Source organism: Pelecanus crispus, chromosome 1 (genome assembly GCF_030463565.1).
Source record: "Pelecanus crispus isolate bPelCri1 chromosome 1, bPelCri1.pri, whole genome shotgun sequence".
Classification (NCBI taxonomy): Eukaryota; Metazoa; Chordata; class Aves; order Pelecaniformes; family Pelecanidae; genus Pelecanus; species Pelecanus crispus.
The window spans coordinates 26,822,045-26,847,534 of NC_134643.1; the positions used below are offsets into that span (position 1 = coordinate 26,822,045).

The window sequence follows — 25,490 nt, forward strand, 5'->3', positions numbered from 1 at the left end:
TACAAGTTACATTGAGACAGTTATAATCAGTCTCAAGCCTAAGTAATCTATCTCTATATTAGCTTTAGAACATGCAAAAAATAGAGTAGACATCTGTTCCATCTAAGATACAAAGAAGGGGTGTGTTTTCACTAAAAACACTGGAGTTCAAAACTTGGCGTCATCAGTAAAATGCTAATACACATTTTCATATTGTATAAACCAATTGTCTAAATAGAAAAGATTTGATATTGAAGGGGAACCCATCCACATAAAATGAAACTTTTTAAAATGGAATGTAGCCAGTTTCTAAATACATTCAAATATTACAGTGTCTCTATAAATAGAAAACTAGATAGTGCTGAATAGCTAAAGCAGTCCTTTCCAAATCGTTCAAGTGTATATATTTCTCTCTCTTTACCATCATTAATACACAGTTGCTTGAGCTACAGCTGTTCTAGCCTTTGGCAACAGTTCAAGTAACTTCCCCTCTTGTCTCCTTTGCAACTCTCCATCTTCCATTCGGGCACCACAGAGTTGCCAGGGCATATCTTGATTTCATAAAGTTTTAGGAAAAATGCTACATGTCCCAAACTCTGTTGGTGTGTGTGCAGCCAATCAAGGAAGCATGTCATAAATTCACCACGGTCCTTCGATTGTCAGTCAGGTAGTGGCACATCTCTAGTCCCAGTGCTATATCCAAGAGAGGCTATGTGCTGGCAAGCTCCCTCTTACTTGCACAGAGCCTGCTGAGAAGGATTTCAGAATAAACTTGATTTATTGGACCTCGGACATGATATGGGGACTGAGAATTTGTTGCATAATCCTGCAGTTGTGATGGCTTGCTTTGACTGCCGAAATATTTCCCCAGTGTATAGTGCCTTGATAACGTCATTGTTATGTGCGGACTTTCTTCAGAGGGATTGGATTTCACCACCTGCAAAAGAAGTGACATATGTGAGTGCTTTCTGCCTGCACCTAGAAAGATACACAGCTGTGTGTACAGAAACGCTGAGAAAGTTCTCCACAAAGCAGGTACTGATACTCTTACCTTGAGCTGCAAGTTACTCACAAACAGTATTTTAGTGGGCCAAAAAGTTATGTTACATACTAATTGAAGTGCAAGGTCTTATTTACTTAAGCCTCAAAATTTAAATGTATAGGCCCATTATACTCAGTTGGTTGATTCTGTATTGTCTTTGTATATTAGACTTTGTTCTTTTCATTAGGGACAATTTATCTGAACAACGTAATTCATACCTAACAGCTTGTTTGTATGTTTACCATGGAAAAAAATAAACTCAGGACAGTCCTGCTTTGCAGGAAGGTTTAAATCCTACTCTGATCCCAAGCACTTGAGGAACATATGCTGTGTCTCAGCTGGGAGCCCTGTGAGAATGTCTCACTCTCAGCTCTTGATGCAAACCTGGCCCAGCTCCATGTTGAGAAGAAAACACTCATGTGTCATGTTTCTTCAAGAAGGGACTTACGGTGCAATTTAACATCCCTCTCCCTGGGGCATCACACTGACATAACCACAATGTGGTTTAGTAACTTAGTGCAGAAGAATGCTCCTCCTTGGCCCCCCAAATATGTACAAAGCTCTGGGATTATCATGTTCAATTTGTACGGAATAAACAAATGCCCATGGGACTAAGAAGAGAGAAAGCGAAAGGTATGGTTTTCATGAGCCTAATGACTGTGAGATGCTGAAAGTCTCGTCTCGGTGAACACACAGTCACTGATGAATAATGAAGCAACTTAAGAGAGACAAAACTTCAGAACCTTGCACAGATGCAGGACAGAGGACCCCGACCCATGCATTGGCAAATCCAGAGAAAGCAGAAAAGGGGCCAAGTGGTTAACTTATTTTTAAAATAGCAAATATATGATGACTTGATAGCTCTGATACCCATCAGTTTTCCTGCTATATCAATCACAGCAGACACTTGAAAAAGCAGACTTCATTTATTAATGCAAATATAATATATATTTACTGTCACCGAACAAACAGAAACAATGTTCATATGTAGTGAAGCTCATAATAAATGAAACAGCTCATAGAAAATTAAATGTGAGTGAAGGAATAACGTGCTTGAAAGACTGGGCAGAGAGGCTATGAGGGAGCTGGCTGAACTAAAAGAAGACCAGGAATTATCCATGTAGAAAATTAATGTATCCTCTGATCAATTTGATACAGCTAAGCCAAGGGCTGTTACTTGTTTTCATGCAGTTACTGCAGGTTCATTTTTCTAAATTAGAGCCTTAGATCTTACAACTATTTCAAAATGATGCCACCTTGAACCAATCACCCAAACAGCATTCCTGTTAGGCATAATCTCCCAAGAATGCAATCTAATGTTCATCCAGCAGCCAGCCACTGATTAAGCTACCAAAACCCCAAGATTGCTAGTTTTTATGCTGTGACCATGATTTCACTGCCATTCAATTAGAAAATAAATCTGAATAAAGAAATAGGTTCCATACAGGTGTGTTTGTTTTGGCTGGGATAGAGTTAATTTTCTTTCTAGTAGCTGGTATAGTGCTGTGTTTTGGATTTAGAATAATATTGATAACATAGGGATGTTTTCGTTATTGCTGAGCAGTGCTTGCACAGAATCAAGGCCTTTTCTGTCTCTCACCCCACCCCACCAGCGAGCAGGCTGGGGGTGCACAAGAAGTTGGGAGGGGACACAGCTGGGACAGCTGACCCCAGCTGACCAAAGGGATATGCCATACCATATGACGTCATGCTCAGCATATAAAGCTGAGGGAAGAAGAAGGAAGGGGGGGATGTTCAGAGTGATGGTGTTTGTCTTCCCAAGTAACTGTTACGCGTGATGGAGCCCTGCTTTGCTGGAGATGGCTGAACACCTGCCTGCCGATGGGAAGCAGTGAATGAATTCCTTGTTTTGCTTTTCTTGTGTACACAGCTTCTGCTTTACCTATTAAACTGTCTTTCACTCCACACACTTTTACCCTTCTGATTCTCTCCCCCATCCGACCGGGGAGGAGTGAGTGAGTGGCTGTGTGGCACTTAGTTGCTGGCTGGAGTTAAACCACGACAAAAGGTCTTTATAACTGCTGACCAATCTATTTCTCCATAAGCATTTGTGAAGAATGAGGTAATTAAAAAATCAGGTTTGCATGTGTGCATAGAAGTAGAAGTGTGTTTGGGCAGAAAGTGCCAGAGTTATGCAGTTGTCCCAGATCAATATAACCCCTTTGTCCGTCCAGATCCCTTGGCAATCTGAGTGAAGATTGTAGGGTCTACAGAGCTGCAGATTTCTATGCTATCAGGGTGACCTGAGGCCCTCTGAAGTGGGTTGGTGGGAACTCAAATAATTTATCAGGGCAATCAGGGGAAATAGGTTTCTGTTTGGCCAGCTAGCGAGAACTAAATGAGCACTGCTGAATGCATTTCAGTTCCTGTTTTCTGACTGCACAGAACGGCCAGTCCTCCGTTCCCGCACATCCGTGCTTTAGCTCAGATGGCATTTACAGAGGGGTGCAGTCTTCTGGGAGTTTAGGAGGTCATTTTTTTAACAGAAAGAAAGTGAAAGTACAAAGCAGTAGATTTAATCCATCTCATCTGGTTTCATAAAACATGAAAAGTGCTGGCGTTTTACACAGTGTTCTTGGCTCTGTCTTTGGAGGCAAAATGCCATTTTCCTAGTGCAAACTGCTTCAGCACCTGATGAAACTCCAATTGCCAGGATGCAGAAATAAACTGATGACAAAACTGTTAAAACTAACGAGGTATCAAAAGCATTCAAGGACTTTCTTTTTGCTTTCCTCAAGGATCAAGTCTGGTTTCTGGGGGCTGATGGATTCTCCTGGGCACATCTATGCCTCTTTCAGGCACAATGGACTCTCAAGCCTCATTAACAACAGCTCCATGAGCCAAATTCTCCCCTGATCCTCCCCAGAAACACATACTTTCTGTTGAGATTCCTCCAGCAGAGAAGTGAGGCCAAATCTGCACATGAGCTCATACAAAATGATGGAGGAGTGCATGAAAAATGCTAATGACTGATCACGCCCTGCTGTTTTCCACCCAGTTCCATACAAAGCATCTCAAATATTTTACTTTGAAGCTCTCAGTTTCACTCAAAAGCTCTGTGGAAATGGTGAGCATCAGCAATGACCCACGAAGACACCAACATCTGGGTTCTAGACAAAAAAGGGTCAATATAGCTGTCTGGGTGAAATGGAGGGAGGCATTTACTCCACGGGACTATTTATCCATTGCGTACATATCTGCTTTGTGACTTACTGCCTCTTTTCCAGCTCCATTTGGATGGAGCTGTGTTCGTGCCTCTCTCATGTACTGAGCAGAGGAGATTAAAGGATTGGTTAACTAACCACGCCTGCTGTGTTTGGTCCCAAAGCAGGACAGAGGCCACGGCAATGGGCTGAAAACATGTGAACTGCTGAGGAGCCTGAGCTGGAAACCAGCTGTTAAGTTGACACACAGCACGTGAGGTCAGACGGGTCTGATAATGCTCCCAAACCTGTGCTCAGACCCAGTGAACCTCGTACTGGAACAGAGTCCCAAGCAGTGGCAGCTGATTTTCTCCCCACTCTGTTTTGGGAACACATTTGTTGTCCAGTAGACTGTCTCTGATATTATATCTCTGTCTGTGATATTTAAGGAGAAAAATCAAAGCTTTATAGCTATCAATTTTTTTATTCTGCTTTATGTATAAAGGTGACTGCTGTGGCTGAGATAATGAAATATAATCCACTGGCTACAAGAAAATAGCTAGGCTTGCTATGCTAGTCTTTGGCCAGCAGACACCGCAAGGACGCTCTAGAGCCTATGCTTGGATTTTACTGTCATCACCACTGAATTTCAGTTTGTTGTTTAAACTATTCCTACATTTACTTAGCCACAGTATATTTTGTTTTCCAATGTATACTGTGGGTGTCTGATGAAGGAAACCTTATTTTTAGATCTTTGCTTTTTTTTGATCTTTAAGGAAAATATATCACAGCTGTCCTGACATTTCTTCACAGCAAAAATTAGTGCTTCCACTTCATTCCTGGTGTCACGGCCCACCTTTGTACCTGTGAAGCTCTACGGAGCTTCTGTGCTAACCCTGCTTACGTCCAGGTCCTGGGAACAGGCTTGGCCAAGACTGAGGCTTACAGAAAAATAGGCATGACTTGGCAAAATAAGCAAAGGGGTTTTATCCTTCTCTTGAGTGATTCAGAAAACATTTGGTGGTCTCTCTTATTTGAAGTAATTTGTTTTGACAGAAAACAAATTCCTAAATTCTTGCTGAAAAAATTTCACTTGTGTGGGTAATAGGCTTTTTCAATATTTATGCACTTTTGATAACTCTAATAAAAAAAGTTCTAGGATTTTCTCCATAAGAACTAACTTGTGGAGTTCTGTCTTCTAAATGACACATTGAATTGCTTGTGTCATTATTCTAGTCAGTAACCAAACTCCTGAGATTTCATCCAACTAGCAGCTTTTTACTGTCTCAAAGCCCCCAGCTGACTGTGGAACACCATAAATTCATTAACTCTTGGTTTCAAAGAGACATCTTTCATTGCATCCTTTTTCCCTCCAGTTTTAACTTTTCGGTTACAATCTCTTCTCATTCTACATTTCATTCTGTGAAAGAAATTGCACCTGTCATCTGTCTTTTGATCACGCAGAAGAAATGCCATCTTCCTGAAAGGTACAACAGTTCAAGTTTTATGGTTCTAAAAAGATTTTAGTGGAATAAATGGTAGTTTCCTAGTCTTTTGTTAAACAGACAACCCAGATTCGGTTCATAAGAATGAAGATCCTTGTAGCATCACAGGCAATGTCTTACTGGGCCAAACATGACTTTTTCTACAGAGCTACCAGAAGGCTTCTCTGTCCTTAGATCTAGCAACAAATTAAGGCACAGGGTTACTGACCATCTCTGAGTGCATGATTCCAGTTTTCACTGAAGAAATATTTTTTTACTGGGAATCAGGAGCTAAGCATCTGGGAAGATATGAGTCTCCTTTACTCCCCAAAGCTTTTTCTGGTTCCCAAAGGGAGTAATGTAATATTCATGGGTCTTCATTAGAGCAATGAATGACATGTTCAGATTCTCAGCAGACTGACCACTCATAAGAGGAACCTGAGAACTGGCCTTTTTTTATCAAGAAGTTGATGTCATGGGTAAGAGGAAGAACTTGGTTGGAAGCTACAGGAATAGTCCGGTGGCCTTGGTGACATTTCTTTAACTATCATATGCAAAATTACTGTCATCAGCGTTATGGCAGAGGATACTCGCTGACCTGACAATTCAAGAATTATACTCTCCGTTTTCATTCAGGGTCACCTGCACTAAACCAGGGGTGCACTTCTTCATTTGCTATACATAAGGTACAAGAAATCCAAAACTAAAACAGATCCCTCCTTTGCTGATGGGGAAGAGCACTCACCATAAAAAGACATACCACATACTCAAAACACATCTTAAAGGAAACCAGAAAAACTTTAAATATCTTGTTTTTCAAACTCTTTCCTTTCACTGGTTTGGCAGCCTTTGGGCTGATTTTGTGCCTAGATATAATAATGCGTTTGCTCATTCGTTTTTGATTTATTCCATGGACTCCTGTCATTTCTAACATATTGTGAAGATTCCTTGCCAGAACTTTGAATGAACAGAAGAATATGTTCTCAATTGCCCTACTCATGTATTTTACCATGTCCCCATTTCACCAGTCCAGTAGCTATAAAACAGAAGACAGAATTTCTATAGATTTCAGACAAAAAAGAAAACAGAACTATGGGCCTGAGATTTCTGTTTGTATAGTTAGTCACTATAACTATTCCAGATAACTCTTTCTCAGACATATGAAAACAGATATACAGCAGTAAGATTGGTCTTTCAGTTTTAAGCTCCATTTTAAATGTACTTGTGGTTTGATGGGAGTCTGCTGACCTGCTTAGTTAGAAAGGCTTAAGAAAAAAAACCTGTGAGACTGAGGTATGGCAAAAAGATGAAGTGAGTTCATGCGGAAGCAGTTGCAATATATAACACGTAGCAAATAATGTAAGAACCTGGAGACTGTGCAACATCCTTTTATACAGGTTACTTTTGCAGAAAAGGATGCTTGTTTTTATTTCAACGAATTGCCACTACAGCAGTTCAGTCCATCTCAGGTGACACTGCCCTCTGAGCGGCAAGGGGCAAGTGCCGCCATACAAACTACTGTCCCTGCAGTTTTTATTCAGGCCTAACTTTGAGTCACAGATGCGAACCTCATTGCACCCTTTTTGTTTCTAAGCACCTGACAGTTAAAATCTCTCTTAAATACCTGGGAATGATAAAAGCATAAACTATTACCTCATGGAAATGGCAGCCACACTTCCCTTGCAGGAATTCTTTGTAACGTCCCATGGTGATGACAAAGGTGTCAACAACTTCATAGCCGAAATTTTTTGCTGTATCCAGAATAACCAAGTTTTCATTCCACAAGTTTTGCACTTCTGCCTGCATTCCAGATAAAATATTGCAATATCTTGTCAGAAGGACTGTTTAAAGGTTATTTTATTCTGCCACGGAAATGAATAGCAAAATTGCATTTTGAATAAAGCAATTATGTTATACTCCAGACATGAATTCCTACAAATTCACTCTTGAAACTAGGTATTACTCCAAGACTGTTGTAGATTTTTGCAGAAATTTCTTAGAATGGGTTTTGCAACACAAAAATAGTTACAAGAAAATCTGAATTTTTTTCCCTTAATTACACAACAAATCAGGTTGATTTCAATAAGATCTAAATCAAAATCAATTTGGCAGTAACTATAATTACTTTTCAATAGTTGTGCAGCTTCCTTCATAGAAAGAGTTCAATGTTGTTTAAAATATAATTACTGGGTAACTGGGTTTAATACATACTTAGCTAATATGAGGTGTAATTCAGACCAAAAATTCCTATTATAAAGTTGTCTGTAACAAATGGTGAAATTGTTCCTGTAAAAGAAAAATTCAGCTTTAAATCAAAGTCATTGAGACTTTTGCTTAAAAAGGAGTATAGGGTCATTAGTATCTTAGAAATGCTTACACTGAAGAACAGATTATTATTTCTCCAGATACTGCAGGAAGGCCAGGAACAGAAAACAGGTTAGCCATATATTTGTCAAGGTGGTGGATTTGACACTGAAGACAGAAGGGCTTTGACAGTAGCTGGGGTAATGCAGAAGTCCAGAGCACCCAAACCACATGGGTAATTTGGCATATGATTCCAATATTGAAAGGGAAAAGAATGTCGGTTATGCACTGTAGTTGATTTCTGGAGTTTTGTAAACTACTGGATGAGAAACAGAAAAAGGCAGTCCTGGGAAGCCTTTAATACTCTTTCTGTCCTTGCCTCACCTACCTTCGATCAAAGTTCTGCTTCTTCCTCCTAGGACTGAACTCCCCTGAAAGCTATGGCAGGAGCTACAACAACATTTCTTCATGTTGAGTGCAACCATTTCCCTACTGTATCCTAATTTAATCATCTGGATAAACTAAGGAAATGGTTGGAATCAATAAGACATTCAGCAAAGACAAGGCAGATAGTACTGACTTAGAAAGAATGGGCAAAGTCTGACAGGGCAGTCTCTGTAGCAAAAGGAAGGGTGAGGGTAACAGTAAGTCACACACTGAATACAGCAGTGTGTTATGGTTGCAAAAAGACATGGGCGCCAGTCCCCAGTGTGATAGGAGTGCCGTACATAAACTATGAAAGCTAATAATTTTCTCTTTTCAACACCTCTGAATAGCTGGAGAGTTACACGCAGCGCTGGTAGGCATCATTTACGCTGTTCTGCCCTCCGGCGCTTCCCAGCCCTGTCTCATCCAGGCATTTTACGAGTGTTCAATAGAGCACCACCGTCCAAATTGTAAATAAAAAATATTGAATTGAATGAGTTACACTGCGCATTGAAATGAGCCCATCTGTTGCTCTGAGAGTCTTGGACATGATTTAAACTGACTGTAACATCCAATTAACATACAAATAACAGACTAGATTCACCGGTACATTCCAGCTGCTCTGTAATGTTCTGGCTTCACAGGTTGGTTAAGATAGATTTATGGAGAGCTGTGCAATGCAGCCAGACCAGTGAATCTGATCCAGCAGTAACCATGGAGGAAGCCTGGGGAGGGCCAGGGCTCGATGTGGTACGAGGAGCAATCTGCCTGTCCCCAGCTCGATTTCTCAACTTTGGCAGCAGGCTTGTATTGGAGCTTCTTCTGGTTCCTGGGATGTCTGACTGAGCACGACGTCTTGAACGGTGCTCTGATTGCAGCGGAATCCACGAAATAAGGCAAATCGGTTTGAATCTGCATCAGCAAGCCGTATGAGCAAATACAAACATTATGCTTTCTTTGATCCGCTTAAAGCTTGCACAGCAGAGGGTGTAACATTTTTTGACCACACAGCAAGATTATTGCTAAATGTCTTCTGTGAAAATGCACTCTAAATATACTGTAGCTTACCTGTGACAGTGAGTGTATTCCATCCACTGGGAGGTGGAAGCCCATCCCTATGGATTTGATAATTACCAGGATATTTGATAGATTTTCCCTGTTTGGCAAATTTAAAAAACAAGGATACACATTTTACTTAACAGACACATCAAAAGACACTTCATTTTTATTTTTTTAAAGTCACCCATGAGAAAACAAATGAAATGTTTGTATTTAAAATTTTTGGTTAAGTTGTTTCTCATAATTTATCATGCCAAGTCTTGGAATAACACCAAGCACATAACATTACCTGTTCAACACCTTTTGGATAATTTGCAGGTGATTGGAATTAAGCCACTGAACACCACCTACAATTAATACGGTCTGGTCTGTATTCTCCAGGGGACGTGATCTGAAACCCAGAAAGGAAAAACAACACATGTTGCCTTAAAACAGATGGCAAACATTTTAACTGCATTGCATTGCATTTCAGTGAACTGTATCTGGCATCCTGATCAGAGGCCTGATGTCATTTTCTACTATTTTTCAACCGCACAATATGGTCTGCATGCGTTATATTTAATTGTTTACTGACTTTAATCGTAAAACGTGTTAAACACATTTGTGACTAGAACGAGAATACAAACAAGCCAGCAATAGAGTTTGTACAGTACCTCTGCAGCAGTTGTTCTAGTGCTTTTTCAAAAGTTGGTCTCTGGTTTGCGTTCATCCAAAACCGAGGGTAGTAGGAGTAACTGATAAAGGTTTTCCCCTCATTGATATTATGATAACACTTAACATCATGAGTCTTTTGCCATTCCTGAAGAGTCTTATTCACTCTTTCTATCAGATAGTACATCATCCCTCTGTTAGTTGAGTCACCTATAAAAAGAATCTTTGGATGGAAAAAAGGATATGACTGACTTAGAAGTTGTACACTCCAAAAACCAAAAGCTAAGAAAAAAATACAGCTAGTCTGGAGGTTTTTAAACCCTTCTCTTAATGTTCAAGAAATATATCTGTGAGCTGCCGGTTCTCCAGCCCTGACATCTCAATACTAAAGTCCTCCTTTAGCAAAACCTGTGAGATCTGATTAACAAAAGGCTATATTATTTATTTCAAAGACAAAAAGTGGCTATAGCTGCACTGTTAGTCCTGCATTTTTCATCCTTGTTGATCATTTCTTTTGTTTAAGTTTATATTTACTTCCAATTCCTAGTACAGATCATCTCATGATGGCTTGCAGCTTCCTGCTTTCGTTCCTCCAGTTTTTCATGTGGTTTGTTCCTACACAGCAAGTCTTGGTTAATGTCTGTCTTCCATAAATGTGATTCATTAGAATTTACACCAAAGTAACACACACACACACACATCAATGGATGCAGCTGCTGCCTTCTTTGTAGACAGATGGTCTTTCTGCAATTTCAGAGGGGGAAGAAAAGGGGCTTATTTTGGTGACAGATAATCTGAACAGAGTCCTGGCATGTGTGATGTGACCGCCAGGAAGCATCGTGGCCTGAAGGGAGTTAGAAGTGCTGTCAGGATGACAGAAGTACTTCAAGTGTCAGCAGTCTTTGTTGGGTCACTCTGAACTTGCGAATGAATGAAGTCAAATTTGGGCTTGCTCCTACCCATTCTGTAGACTCTGCTGACAAATCCCCAAGCATTCTGTGCTCCCAAAGCATTCTATGATTCTATGATTCTATGAAATCAAACATCTCTGTATGTGGAGACCGCAGAACTTAACGTGTGGAGTTTTTAATGTAATTGCCCTATTTTTAGTGGATAGGACTAACATTTCCTCCTGCTGAAGAGAACATGTAAGCAATGACAAGGCTGCAAAAGGGAAGAGAACCTAGGTTCACTGTGGTTTGCCAATGAAACTGTGGGTGTAATCAGTTATTACCACAGTCATCTCAGCCAGAAATCCACATAGAGGAGCATAAATGTAAAACTGGGAGTCAGAAAGCCCATAGAACCATAATACAGCAACAGCCCTGTTCTCTGCGCAGCAGTATGCTGCTTTTCCCACCTCCTCTGGCACTCAGGGTAGTTGGCACCCTGTAAGTTGGGTTTTTGTTGTTTGTTTTTTTAATTTGATTTGGGGTTTGATGCTTTACCACTTCCACCTTGAATATTTGGTTACGCAAATACAATTCAGGCTGCACAAGATTACATATTTAAGAATACATTTCCAAAGCTTCTCTTGGAGGTTTTATGTGGTGAAAGCATCTTAGACTTCTCTCATCTAATACATCTCTATTTATCTATTCCCTTCAGGAATCTCACAGTTTTAGGGACTGATTCCAGTTGCCACCTATTTTGAGTAAAAATAAGCCACAACAGCATACCAACGACGGTTCCCACAGAACAGAAGCAATTTCAGATGAACATTCCCTGAACTGGTGCAAGGGCCAAGAATAGGCATGACAATGACTTGAACATCCCATGCCTTGCCAATTGTGGGTTGCAGAGAAGCTCTTGATAGATTATTTATGGTAGCAAACAAACTAAAAGAAGCACTGAGCATATTAGAGGCTCTTTTACCTCCTGTCCTGGACCTCTCAAAGCTGCTTCACAGAGTAAATTCTTAAACAGCTGCTGTTCATGCTTGGACTGCACAAGCACTTCTGTCACATGCAAGGGGATTTCCAACTCTTTTCACATTGTGTCAGAAGAAACCTCTTTAAACCAAGCACAACATGACTCATAGAAGTCAAGGATCCTTGGATCTTTGGAAGGACCGGTTGGTATTGTCTCTTTCCCTTTCTGACAGACACAAACATGCTCACAATTATTTACAGTTAGGAAGACAGACCATGCTTACAATATGTCCTAATTCTAAAGTAGGTTAACTTGAGGTTTTAAACAATTCTTTTAACTTGCAAAATCTCTTAATCTCTTCAGTCTATACCCATGTCTCTTTAATCTCCATTTCATAAGTCCATCACTGTAGTATCTAGATGTATATCTATTTAAAAAGCAGTTCTCAGATATTAGCAGGCAAGGATATCATTAACTTGCAATGTAGGTGAGAACATTTCTGTAAAAACACAGAACATCATTAGCAGAATAACAAACAGGCTCTACCAGGTTACATACACAGAGCAGTTGGTAGAACATGCTAGATTGTTTCTCTTCTACTTCTAATAGCAGATGATACCATTTTGTTATCACTGGGGATTTCTAATTGCAAAGGAGCATATTCAGCTATTAATTACACCTATTTGGCAGATGTGGTGTTTTTATCTCACTCTTCATTCTACTGTGACTAAGAATCTGATAGATATTTTCTCCTTCTAACTGCATTTTGCCTATTCACATCTACCACTGAATTCAAACAGCAGAACACCACCCTTCATGGGAAAAAAAAGAGGAGAACCATGGCCAAGGCCAATAAATATGATGCACAGATGTCTAGTTTTGCCAACACTATGTGTTCTCCAGCAACCGAAGTGTGAATTGTCATTCTAAATATTTCCAATGTCTCAAACATTGCAGAGCATCAAAGACTGAGATTGACTCATCAGCCTCTTTCCCATTTTTTTGTTAGGTCAAAACCAGAGCAAAACACACACCCCCGTCGTCTCCCCCCGCCCCCACCCAAGGATTTACACTATTAAATACTTTAGCACTGTAGGGCTTTACAATTTCTACATGCACACATGCATAAGCAGTGGATCCAGGAGTGAGTTTTCAAGTCTGCCCTGAGGTACCTTGCTGGCCAGGTCTGTGGATGGGACAGCAAACTCCTTTAGAAAACCAGTACCAGGAGAGAAAAGCTACGTAAGACCACTTCTTAAAGCGACAGTTCTAGCCCTTATGTGCCATTATGCTGGGCACCATATGAAAATATCAGGTGGGCCTTGGAATAGTATTATTGTTGTTGTCCTGATGTTCTGAGAACATGAAGGAGATGACAGGAGTCAGAGCAGTTTCTTTTAGAGCAGTCAGTATAACTGGACAAAATAAATAACTGTTAGGGCCCAGGCATACTTCTTCAAATATTATCACAAGACTGATGAGACTGCACACAGCCCATCTCTAAAGGAGTAAGTTATGAGTCTCAGAACATCTCCATTTTCACTCTTAAGTGAGCTAGTTATGAGGAGGTAAAGCAGAAGGTCAGGAAATTAGATCAGACAGCTAATGCTGTTCAGTGTCTGGGTGTCCATCTGGAATGTATACTTATTCCTAGGAGAAGGTGTGGCTGAGCAGGATGAGTCAGGAATGAGACAGATGGCAACAACACAGTGGTGAGGAATACAGGTTGTTTCACTGGGGAAATTAACCTGAACGCTCAGAAACAAGCCTGCTAAGAGAATAGTTAAGACTTGATGTAAGTGGGGAAGAGAGAAATGAGCCAAAGTGGACTTGTGGTTGCACTGAAAATGAGATCAGAAGTGTAGGTTATCCTCAAAGATGTCAGTCAATTATAACAACCATATTAGCTTTCAGTCAAAAGCAACAGTCGACGACTTGACTGTTCAAGTAGTTATGAGCCATACCAGGACTGTATCACTCGAATCATGCAAATATCTTTACTCCAGCTACTTCTTTCACAGTGAAATCACAGCGTTGTTGAAAGATATGTCATTAAAACTAGGACTGCAGAAACCTATGGTGCCTGCCCTCTAGCCCTGATGGAGAGCTCTGAAGTCTGTTTGTAGTCATCATGGGATGGTATCAGCAGTCACTATGGAGACTGCACATGCTGAGATTTTGAAGGGAATGCTCTCCCATAAGTAGAGAGAAGGTCTCAGATAGAAAGATGGGTGTGCATTCCTTGTAAGCCAATGCATCCCAGGCTGGTGGATGCATAGCACAGCAAATCTGCACACACAGAGCACCCGTTCATTAAGACCTTGTCTGCATCCGACAATCAGCCCAACCATGCTGTGAGACATGTAAATCCTGGAAAAATAAACAAATTCTTCTTTTTCTTCACCCTAAAAAAAAATTCCAGGTGGAGGAAGAGGACATTTGTAAATAATCCTACCTGCTTTTCAAACTGCCCTCATGCAGAGCTGGCTAAGGACATTTTCTTGTGGTATGCAGACCATCAGAAAACATCTTTCAAAGCATCCACCTTTTGCAAGTCAGCTTCATTTTCAGCAAATGCTTGGAAGACTCAAAGACTAAAATAAGTGGTGTTTATCCCCAGGAAGAAAACTTCTGTCCTTCAACTAACCCAAGAGCTTCAAAGAATCAGAATAATCATTCAATGTAATTGAATGTGTGGTAGCTATGGCCACATTTACTTCTATACAGTTGCAGGAACTTACTATAGTTATGCATGCCACGTAGTATTTAATATGGATTGAAGCAGGGGCTCTGTGGATGATTCTGTATTTAGCTCTATGACAAAAATGAGCAAAATGATGGCTCAGGTGTGTAGAATATGAAAATTTCTTCACAGTCTGGCACAAGGCTCGGTCATGCACTGTTCAGGTCAATGGGGGATTTGTCTGCAGGATGACTAAAGGATCAGGCATACACAAGTCTATAATTTTACCAGACAAAGAACAACACTTTCATGCAGACGGGTGTTTTCAGTGTCTTCTGTTGCAAATGTTTGGTGTGAAAAATTCCATTATAGCTTACAGGCTTTAAAAGATTGTGTAAGCATACTGGAATTCACTTCTTAACCAGACCTATCATTATAAATTAACCACACTTAGGAAATTTAAACACCTGTAAGTCCAAAACACTACTTAACTTTAAAATATTATTTAGATATTATTAGTTAAAATTCCTGTTTTAACAGCTGAATTTTAAGTACTTCAGCAAATATTGCCTTTTCATATTTCCTGTTCTTAATTACACATGACTCAATGGTACTTTATTATAAGACTAAACTCTGAGTAGTATTTCTCAATGATAAACAAAATACATATCCCCCCTGCTATTGAGGCAAGCTTTCTATACACTGCTAATTGGATAAATAATTACCTGTTGGACCCCTTTTTCTTCACCCATTTTTAAAAGTTCTTGTACAAAAATCAAAGCATCATGTCTTAATAGAACTGTATAAAACTTACAGCAAAAACACAGTAACTGCAGTTACAGATGATTTTGTGGAGCCAATATAATACAGATATAATATTTTTATTATGATTGCCTATTTCTTTGATTCAATTAGGACGTACATGTGGAGTTCACTAAGAACAACACAGCCTGCATCTCGTTACCCTCAGAGTCTAAAATGGAGGAGAAAAAGGACTGCAGATATTAAAAATGGACTGAATGAAAATCTACTCAGCCAGAATCACCTTAGCCTCAATACTTCAGAATTTTCCTGTTTACTGTGTCTGAAATGCAAATGTATGACTGACTAGTCTAGCTAACACATCATAAAGCAAAATAAGGCCTCATAAACAGGTTTTGTGGATGTATATTCTTTCTCATGTCTCCACCAATCGAAGTGTTATTGTTGCACTACAGGTGGTCTTATGTTTTTATGAAACAGAAACAACTTAGCTCAAACACAGTTTTATATGCACACAAATTAAAATTGCAGTTAATGATGATGTGAAATCAATTGGAAGTCACAGCCAGGGAAAATTAATTTCTGTTATAGAGAAAGGCGATGATAATTTTAGAGATGAACTCTGAAAAACAAATCAATTTTAATATAAGACATGAAAGCAGCCTGGAGCTAGAAAACAAATTAGAAAGCATTTTTGAAGGCTTATTTATGATGCAGATAGGAAAGAAATGCTCTGTTTGTGTGACCATAAGCATATTTCAGAAACATTGACAAATGCATAAAAGAAATTAATGAGCAAGAGACATATCTGAATGTTGCATTTTACTGTTGTTCTATGACACATGAGAAAAACAGAATGATTGCACTTAAAGATACAGTTGATCTAACATGTGCTGCATTTCAGCCAAAAGAACATTCACTTCATATCTTATTTCATCAGTTGCTGAAGCGCACCCAGATCAGAGACACAGCACAGCAGTGTTTAACTCATTGCATGCTTCCCTTCACATTCATTAAAAGTAGAAAGACAAGTGGGCTTTTTTCCTTTTTTTTTTTTTTCCCCCTCATATAAAACTAATAGGGGACCATAAGAAAACAGCCTGCAGTTATAGTTGGAATTTGACAGCAGCATAGAGATTAATACCTCCTATTTAAAAGAAAAGACATAACCACAGACACTTATGTTGTTTATAATGCCTTATTGTGATGTTTTTAATTGTAAGAAGTAAAGCCAGCGGATCAGAATCCTGAAACCTAATTATATTTTTTCCAGGACAAAAATCAGAGACTTCAGCCTAGTGAATAACAAATGTCACTACTTGCTTTACCTGTGATTGCTGGTGAAATCTTGCATGGCTCTGAATTTTTTGTGAAGGTATTCAGAAGTGAAATTCAGTCATAGAGGGCTGTTAGTGTTTTGATGGAAGGTATGGTGTCATTTGACCCAAAGATGCTACAGACATATGTGTCTGCTTTCCTGAGGAAGGATTGGTAATTATGTGGGGTGTAGGGAGGTTTTGTTGCCTTAGTTCAGAATAAACTTTCAGCAAGAATTCAGATGTAATCATGATTTACAAAGGATTTTGAACTCCAGAGGCCAAAGTTACACAAGCTGAATATTCAAAGTGTGGTGGCATACTAAAAAAACCCCAGAATACAGAGGCACACACATTAGTTGAGCCCATTTTGAGAAGTGAGTTCTGTTGTTCTTAGCCAACTTCAGAAATGACAATATAAATCAAACGGTATTCTAGATCATCTCAGTGTCCTCACTTTGGTTGATGATTTTTGCCCTTATGTTTTGCACTCATGATTTTTTTTTGCAATCTGCTTGCATTTCCAGCGTTGAAATCTTCTGCTTATTTTATTATGGAAACTATGATGTTGTTAGTTTGAGAAGTCAGTGATCTCTCTAGTGCTTAAGGAAAGGTATATAATGGTTTGGAACTAGTATCACAAATTAGGAAATACAAATATTTATAGATGGTTACCAAAATGTCTTGTGTAATAAAAATGTATTTGTTCCCAAGAATTATATCTTGCTGGCTACTCAATAGCTCCCATATGAAAGATTCAGGTTGCTTAAACATATATAATAGCATACAATATAACTGACAGGCAAAAGCCTCTTTCAGTGAGCACCTGAAAAAAATTACTTTTTCTACTACATTGCTTAGACTGTGTGAAGTAATTCTAAAGTCTGCCTTAATCACAGGCAGAATCAGGACCCTATCACCCAAGCAGGGGACCATTTTTACTCATCTGACTTAGGTATGAAGAAAGTCTCTCTTAGTTCTTAAGTTCTACTGACACGCGGGAGTTGGTCCAGGCTCTACATTTATTTATTTGGTGAAAGAAGCAAAAATACTATTGCAAAATGCCACACAAAGTTAAAATCACTGCAAAGTGATGACAAAAATAACATCAGAGGGGAAGATATAGGAGGAATATACCAAAAAGGGACCATGCGTTAGAGTGATGACTTTAAAAGAATAACCCAGTTAAATGGACATCTGTGCAAAGGTAACAGGAGTGATTCAGCAGATTTCTACAGAGCAGTGAATGTTATCAGACAATGACGAAAGACTTTTGCAAAAGGTGCAGAATGGGAAACAAGTGCAATTAGTTTTACAGTAATTTTTCTCGCATGGTGTTAATGTAGATTACATAGGATCTGGCTCTCATCTGACACTAGAATAGATCAGTGACCTCAGAGGGTCAGAACATAGTGGAATTTGAATTAAGAAATCAAGGTCACAAACATTCATTTCATATACTTAGTTTTAATGGACCCTTAACAAACATTGTCCTGTTTTTGACACTGGTGAATATGAGTGGTAGGATTCAGGAGTGGGGAATGTCAGCATAATCGTCCCAGCAATACCCTGGCAATCCACTTCCATAGTGGCATATTGTTCCTCTGCTATCCTTCAATTGTCTGACCAAAGGGTGTTTGCCTATTGAAGCAGCCCAATGTCTATGGAAATTAAAGACCAAAGCAAAGCTATCAAATTCTTCTACATTTTTTGCTGTGGTCAATCCAGAAGTGCTTGTTTTGAGCAAATTATGTCTCTCCTCTGTTATATAAACCTATGTTTTTTAGAAAAATATGTTAGAAGAAACTCACAGCTCTATAGTAATGGAGAAAACTACAGGCAGAAATGAAGCCAAATGGCAATGAAGTACTTTGTGCAGGACAAGAAATGACCGGAGAAGAAGGAGGAAATGTTAATTGAAAGACTGTTATTTTTGTATTTGTCTATACAGAAATGCTCTCAGATTTTATCAAAATGCCATTTTTAGTTACTATTTTCTCACCTAGACAATACACTATAAAAATCTTTATAACAATTAATTACTTACTTTCTGGATACTTGTATCCTCAGTAAGGTACCTGAGCCTCAGATCAGAGCTCTCTCTCAACAGTTTTACAGTCATAGCATGCTTATTAAGGAGACCTTGTATTTCCAAGCAATCACCTTAGAAGCTTCACTACAAGAAAAGAATGTGCAAGAAGATTTGATAAGATTAGTGTGCACAAGCAATGCCATGCATTAGGTATGCAGCAGAAGAAACCCAAGTTGCAAGTCAAGTGTGAGACAAACTGTGACAACAATGCAAATCCATCCTCCATTTACAGTCCTTATATACTCACTGCAGGTCTAATGTAACCACGTACACCGTAGGTCTTGAAACTCTGCTGGTGTGACCTAAGCTTCTATGCGAAATGGCAGCAGACAGCTGTGTCTGCATAGGAGGCTAAATTATGGATAATGGTTGGGTTTCGTCCCTGTGGATTCTCCATCTGAACCTTTTTCCAGTTATAATAGAAAGGGATTTTTCTTACACATCAATCATAAAATCCTTTTTAAAGCTTCAGGACAGCAAATATCCGGGTAAATAAAAATGAATTAAAATGTGAAATCTGTTACATACCCTTCTGCCCTCCACACAGCGCTGGAGCTCTGGCTTGGCTAGCACAGAGTATCGGCAGCCGTGGGGCTGCCACGTTATTTCTCTCCAGTCGCAGGTCCTGTTGTCAGAGCAGCTGAGGCAAGGGACAATCCACTGCCCTGGAACACAGTAATGGGAAGTCAGCATCTCCTCTGTATTTTTGTAAGTAGTCTTATTATACAGCAAGCCAGATATTTCTGAGTATTTTGTCATGGGAGTTTTCCCTAAATTAAATGCCCCGCAACCCTTTGAAGAGACTATTTCCTTGCTTTGTGTTATGCCATTTTCATTTAGCAAGGATAGGAGTTTTTCCTTTCCATGAAAGAGCTGCAAATGCTCAAATTTGACAGTTGTGTGTGGGTTCATTTCTCAGTTCATGTTGCCTTTCTTGTAGCTGCTTGTCCTTTCTCCATAGAAAGGGGAAGGAGGTGAGGAGGCTGAATGGGGAGAGAAAATATTTCCATTCAGAGTGTCTAAAGGCAAGATTAATTCTCTTCTACCACTAAACATCTAAAAGTTGGGTGGTTGATCGAAGCTAGATTTTGAGAGGCCCTTGATAGAAAAATGAATTTAAGATTATACAGATAATGTACAGATAATGAGAAGATGTCTTTCCCTCAAAATACTAATTTCGTTAATTTATGAGAGTTCAGAGAACCATCCCAGACTTCACATATACACTTCAGCAGGTGAAAGTAAGGTGAGATGAATAACCTATGTGATTTATTACAGCCCGATCCCTGTTTTCAAAAATGATTTTACAGATTAAGAGCATAAAGTGGGATTACAAAAATTCAGTGGGTTTTAGGCATCTCTTACCTAAGCTTGAATGGGTTTGTTATTTTGGTTCTTAAAGCTATTAATTTCCAAAATCCTACTGGAAATCAGCGGTATTTAGCTTCTGAAGGAAGACAGAAAACTTTCAAGTTGCCTTTATATTCAGATCAACACAAGAAACACTTTTCTCACCCATACAAGTGCACCTGACGATATCTCCCAGCGTCTATGTAGCTCTGCCAGCAAAATCTGCTTTTGCTTTTGATTAAAGGCGTTACTCAAGTAAAAGCGCCGAGACCCCCAGGTCCTTGTGTCAATGCCACCAGGCGTTGCTAGCGCAGCCAGGTTTCTCATTGCAGCCCTGCAAAGAGCTCCAAAAGCACATGTTTGCAGAGTAGACCTGGCCTTAGAGTTTGTGACTGTCGCTGCTACCAGACAGCAGCTCAGCAGCCATCCCGGTGTGCTTTGCTGTGTGTGACATCGCTGCAGCAGAAGATGCCGCAGCAAAAAACCAAGGCTGCTGCCTACCAACATTTATCAGGCCAGGGACTGAGTGGGAGGCTGAGCAAAGCAACTCTGCAGGATCCCAGCGGCCGTAGGAGAGACAGCTGCTGCCTCCGGAGCCAGGGAATTTCCAGGGAGGGAGCCCGCGCTTGCACTGAGCAAAAGTCCCAAGCAAGTATGATTTGAAAAGTAGCAAGGTGAGTTGTCTTAGCAGATAAAAGAGTCCTTCTAAATAAAACCATCAAGAGTTGCTTGTACGGGAGCCTGCACTGGTACCTCTAAGGGCGGAATGTATCCCGCAGTGCTACGACCATGCAGCTCCAGCTGCTGTGTAGCCTGCACAGCTGCTGCTTCTACTGCCCCATGCCAAACACGCTCACCCCACCCTCAGCTACCCTTGCAGATGATGGGGAGCAAACAATTGCCGACTGGAACTAAACAGCAGCCTGGACACTGACTTTACCGCGCTGTGGATCAGTGAGCGTAGCTCAGCTCCCCCAGTTCCCATGGGTGCCTCCTGAAGGCTGCCACTGGGAAGCAGCCCAGGTCAGCATGGCACAAGGAGAGGAAGGAGGGGTGCTCAGGCCTGCGCTGCTAGGGTGCAAGCGGGGGGATGGAGCTGCCCGGCGGTCCTTGCCCAGAGGAGTTCCAAACTTGCATCACCTGTGTCCTAATCACCTGTTTGTAAGGGATAACATTCCCCCACTCTTCTCATCAGCTGAGGACTGCTTTAAGGTTCAAAATTCATTAAGGAAGGAAAATAGCATGATTTACTTGGGTAAATAAATTTTTAGTAATTTATTTGGGAGAAAAGAGATCCAAACTTTGGTTCCTGGATGATATTCTGTGTAGACTTTTTATCTAGAAGTTAAAATGAATCTTTATCTAAAGGTACAAAGTGGATAACCAGGTTCCGGAGCAGGGAGTGCTCTTCCAGCCCTAGCTGGGAAACTGAGGGCTGAATTTAGACAATTCCTCTTTCTTGCAGCCTCCAGTGCTTACCGTTGTGAATTCCTTCCTCGCTCTGGCCCTCCCTTGGCTTTGATGTCCCTCACTCCAGGCTGTGGCCTCCTGGCCACCCCTGGGGCCAGGCATGCTTTGACCCTCCAGATTTCTATGCCCTTAGTTCCTGCCATGCTCCCTCTGCACCCCATTTGCAATCCGTGGCTAAAGGGTCATTCCCAGCTTCACAGCAGTCGTCTGAAGAGACTGAAAAGTGCAAGGTCTCAGATAGCACAGCAATAGGTGCCATGCGAACACCTTTTATTGCTTTGTGCCTTTTGCGTAGCAGAGCAGGGACAGAATGGTTGGCCGATTTGAGGTCTGGACTCAGAGACTACCACTGCTGTAGAGCTCATCATAAATCATCTGAAATCTGTTTTGGGCAGTGGTTTATATTTAAAAAATATATGAATACTGGGCAGTTTTTTCCTGACATTGTAATTTTTCTTTCAAACCAAGTATGTGAAAGTTCTGGCAATGTCGACAACATCTGAGATCCTTCATTTTATGGTATTTTCTTCTTAACATCCCATACATTTATGAGCTGATCTGGTTTTACGTAATAAACTAGAAAAGTAGAACTATATAAAATGAATATTGAGGAGTTGAAACATCTGAACAATAAAAGTTTAAACTTTGGCAACTGAAAGTGATAAGTACCTTTTGAAAAGCTTCTTTCAAATAGTGTATTTGATTTATATTCAATAGCTCTCTAGGTATATTAAGAAAAAAATACATCTGTTTTTGGCATATGCTAAAGGTTAGTAGCAAATGTAAAAAATGAGAGAACAAGCATATGTGGAGATAAATTTGTTTATAGGAAGCACTGACATTTAATTCTAATAGAACAGTTGCAGCTTTTATATTTATATAGATTTTTTTAAATGATGCATGTAAATTTATGCATTTTTAATCCACTTATTATTAACTTTTCCCATTGTAACTTCACAACAGTTAGTCAATGCATTCCTAACCTTCAAAAATAAGATGGTGTTAAAAGATAAAATTGAACTCATATATAAAAGAGGGAGACAATTAACAATGAAAAATTGCAAACAAACAATATTAGTTTGGAAATTAAGCTTATTTTTTATTGCAATTGTAACTTGTGGTTTTTTCCCATTTATATAAAGTAGCAGCACACAATGTAGCTTTCAGCACCATTTCAATCAGCCTGTGTTTTGTGGTGCTTCAGCTAAAAGAGTTAGCATTGGCTTTACCAGGCAAAGGAAAGTTTACCTACGATTCACTGAGAGCAAGAAAGAGGCAGTTGCTGTTAGTTTAAGTTTATCCCCAAATTAAAAACTGGTAAAAACAAAGTTTTAGGAAAGCCTGTAAATGAAAGGTTTCCCCAGGAAGAGTGAAAGTAAAATGGATTTTTGGCTCATTAAAGCAGTTTGTCAGTTGCATACATAAATCTTCTGCGTAAGATACAAGATTAAATATTGCCAGTGCTCCCAGAAACGGTTCTAAAATGGTATGAAAAGAAACATACTTTAAAAAAAATTCATTAGGATTGTTTACCTTGTATTTAAAAAATAGTACCTAAGTTAAAAAGTTTTAACCAATAAAGGTTGTACACTTAATTTGATAGTTTTGTTTCTTCTGGATAGGGCTTTCAGCCTCTTTTGTTTTTATTCAACCTTTCCCATTGTCATATCCACAAATACATATTTTGCTTTCAACATCAAATTCAAAGTTTTTCTATAGTGCCAAACAATTATCCATATAAAAAGAAAAAAAAATGCTAAACTGACAACTCCAAATTTAAATATTTAACCTAAGCTGATGCTAAAGATAATTTGTTGATTTCTGACTAGTTTACTTTTACATTTGGTGTCTATTTGGCATTCTAAGAAAAAATGTTTTCTCTGTGAATAGGGTATAGAAATTTATTTCTTTGCTTTTAGCTGCATTTATGAACAACAAAAGCAAAATTATTTTTAAAAGGGTGTGATTTTGTTGCTGCAGAAGAAATGGCCTTAGGCCTACAAACTTATGTCCAAACAGAAATTTACTCTTTGCAATCAAAGGAGATGCTCATTTGGTTGAACATCAGTTTATGTCTCTGCTGGACCTAAATCCAGATAGCTGTTGACTGCAAAGAGAGAGCTTGTACGGAATTACGTTAAACTGGATACAGTTGTGGAAAATGTGGAAGACTGGATACAAGTAAAACATGTATGTCATAGGAGCGAGGCAGAACATTAGAAGTGAAGCTGTGATCTCTTACCCACCAGATTTTGTACTTGTCTGCATGCCAAATTTCCCCAGACTGCAGTAGCCCAATTCACCTGCAGGAATTTAGCACAACTTGGGGTTCTCAGGGTCTCTATCAGCTGTCTCTCTCTCTGAGGAGCTAAACACATGCTTAGTGCTCGCTGACTTCTGTATTGCTGATAATACAGCAGTACTGAACAGAGAGGTAATGTTCCTGTCATAGCCTGGTTCAAACCCCATTGAATCAAAGGGGTTTTTTTTCTGAAGGAAAAAGGATTTTTGTTGCTTTAAAAATCACAGTTTCATTCCATGATCCAAACCAGATGAAAAGAGAGAAATTTCCCCTGTTGATTATTGCAATTTGTATTTATTGATTAAAAAAAAAAAAAGAAAGGGGGGAAAAAATGGAAAGAGAAAAGAAGAAATGGTGTAAATTAAGTGCATATTTGGTAAGATGCTGAGCTTCCTCCAAAGAATTGTGCCCCGGTGACTAGGACAGGAGGTGTCAGTTCTGCCTCTGGTTAGACCCCGAACTACTGTCTCTGCACTGCATCACGGGACTAGAAATGAGGCATGAAATCCTGGTTGTAATGCACTGCAAAGCAGACTTCTAAGTTTTACCATTAATTTCACAGGAACAAAGGTTTTGTCTCTAGCTCTGCCCATATGTGCACAAAGGCAAGCTTTTGCCAGCGTAGATCCATTTTGCAGGGATAGTACCTCAGTATCGCTATACAACTTAGCTGCTCCCTGGCGTAAGAGCAATGTACAACGCTGACTTACTTCTGCAGAATTTTTTGAGTTCTCTTCGAAGAGGAAACAGGACACTGCTTGGCTTCTCTGAAAATTTAACTTATTTAAATAAAAGAGGTGTTGCTGCTTTAGCTGGGAATTCGCAATTGCTCCCACATGTGTTAGGAAAATGTTCTTTTCGTTGGGATATCATTTGGTTGTTACAAATTTGGAATGATTTTCCACAAAAAGCCATGCTTTCCAGTTCCAGTTTGAAGTTGTGATGTACATTAGAACTATACAGCCACTTGTTGCCAGATACTGCAAACCCTAGTTCTAGGCTCACTAGACACCTCTTGGCAATCTTCGCTTTATAAGCAGAAATTATTCTTCCCTGTTTAATATACTTGTCCTTTGAGACTACATCTCCTGAAGTTTGTTTCCATTTTAACTGTGTATTTTATTAGCAATAAGGCTGTAAAAGGTATTTTACATTCAGCTTCACTTAGCTTAGATGCAGTATTCAAAAGCAGCATGTCATATCAGGAGAAACAGATTGTCTGCCCCAGAAGGGCTCTGCTGTTGATTTGGTTTGGGCTTTCTAGTCAGGAACTTTATGTCCTGATATAGTAGCATAGGGTGGACTGTGCTTCTTTACGATTCACAACTTGCTGTGTGATTAAAGTACGCTGCTATGTACAACACTGTCTCCTTTGTGTGTTCCCTTCATATAACACAAAATTAATATATGCCTCTGTTTCACATGAAGTGATGCATTCAGGCAGTTCCCACATTCCTTTTGCTTTGTATTGATTATTCCATGAGTTTGTGCAAATTTACTTCTGCGAGAAGCTGCTCCTATCTATGACAAGATA

General features: G+C 39.6%; 1 protein-coding gene across 1 annotated transcript in view; it reads right to left on the reverse strand.

Moving 5' to 3' along the window:
* Positions 1-688: 688 nt before the first annotated feature.
* CPED1 (cadherin like and PC-esterase domain containing 1) overlaps positions 689-25,490 on the reverse strand; it is a 158,975-nt gene continuing 134,173 nt past the window's right edge. Inside the window, exons 18-23 of the mRNA XM_075724014.1 lie at positions 19,363-19,499; positions 10,112-10,332; positions 9,748-9,849; positions 9,468-9,555; positions 7,323-7,469; positions 689-916 (exon numbers count right to left, since the gene is read on the reverse strand). Of these exons, the coding sequence (XP_075580129.1) occupies positions 689-916; positions 7,323-7,469; positions 9,468-9,555; positions 9,748-9,849; positions 10,112-10,332; positions 19,363-19,499 (923 nt within the window). The remainder of the gene's footprint in view (positions 917-7,322; positions 7,470-9,467; positions 9,556-9,747; positions 9,850-10,111; positions 10,333-19,362; positions 19,500-25,490) is intronic.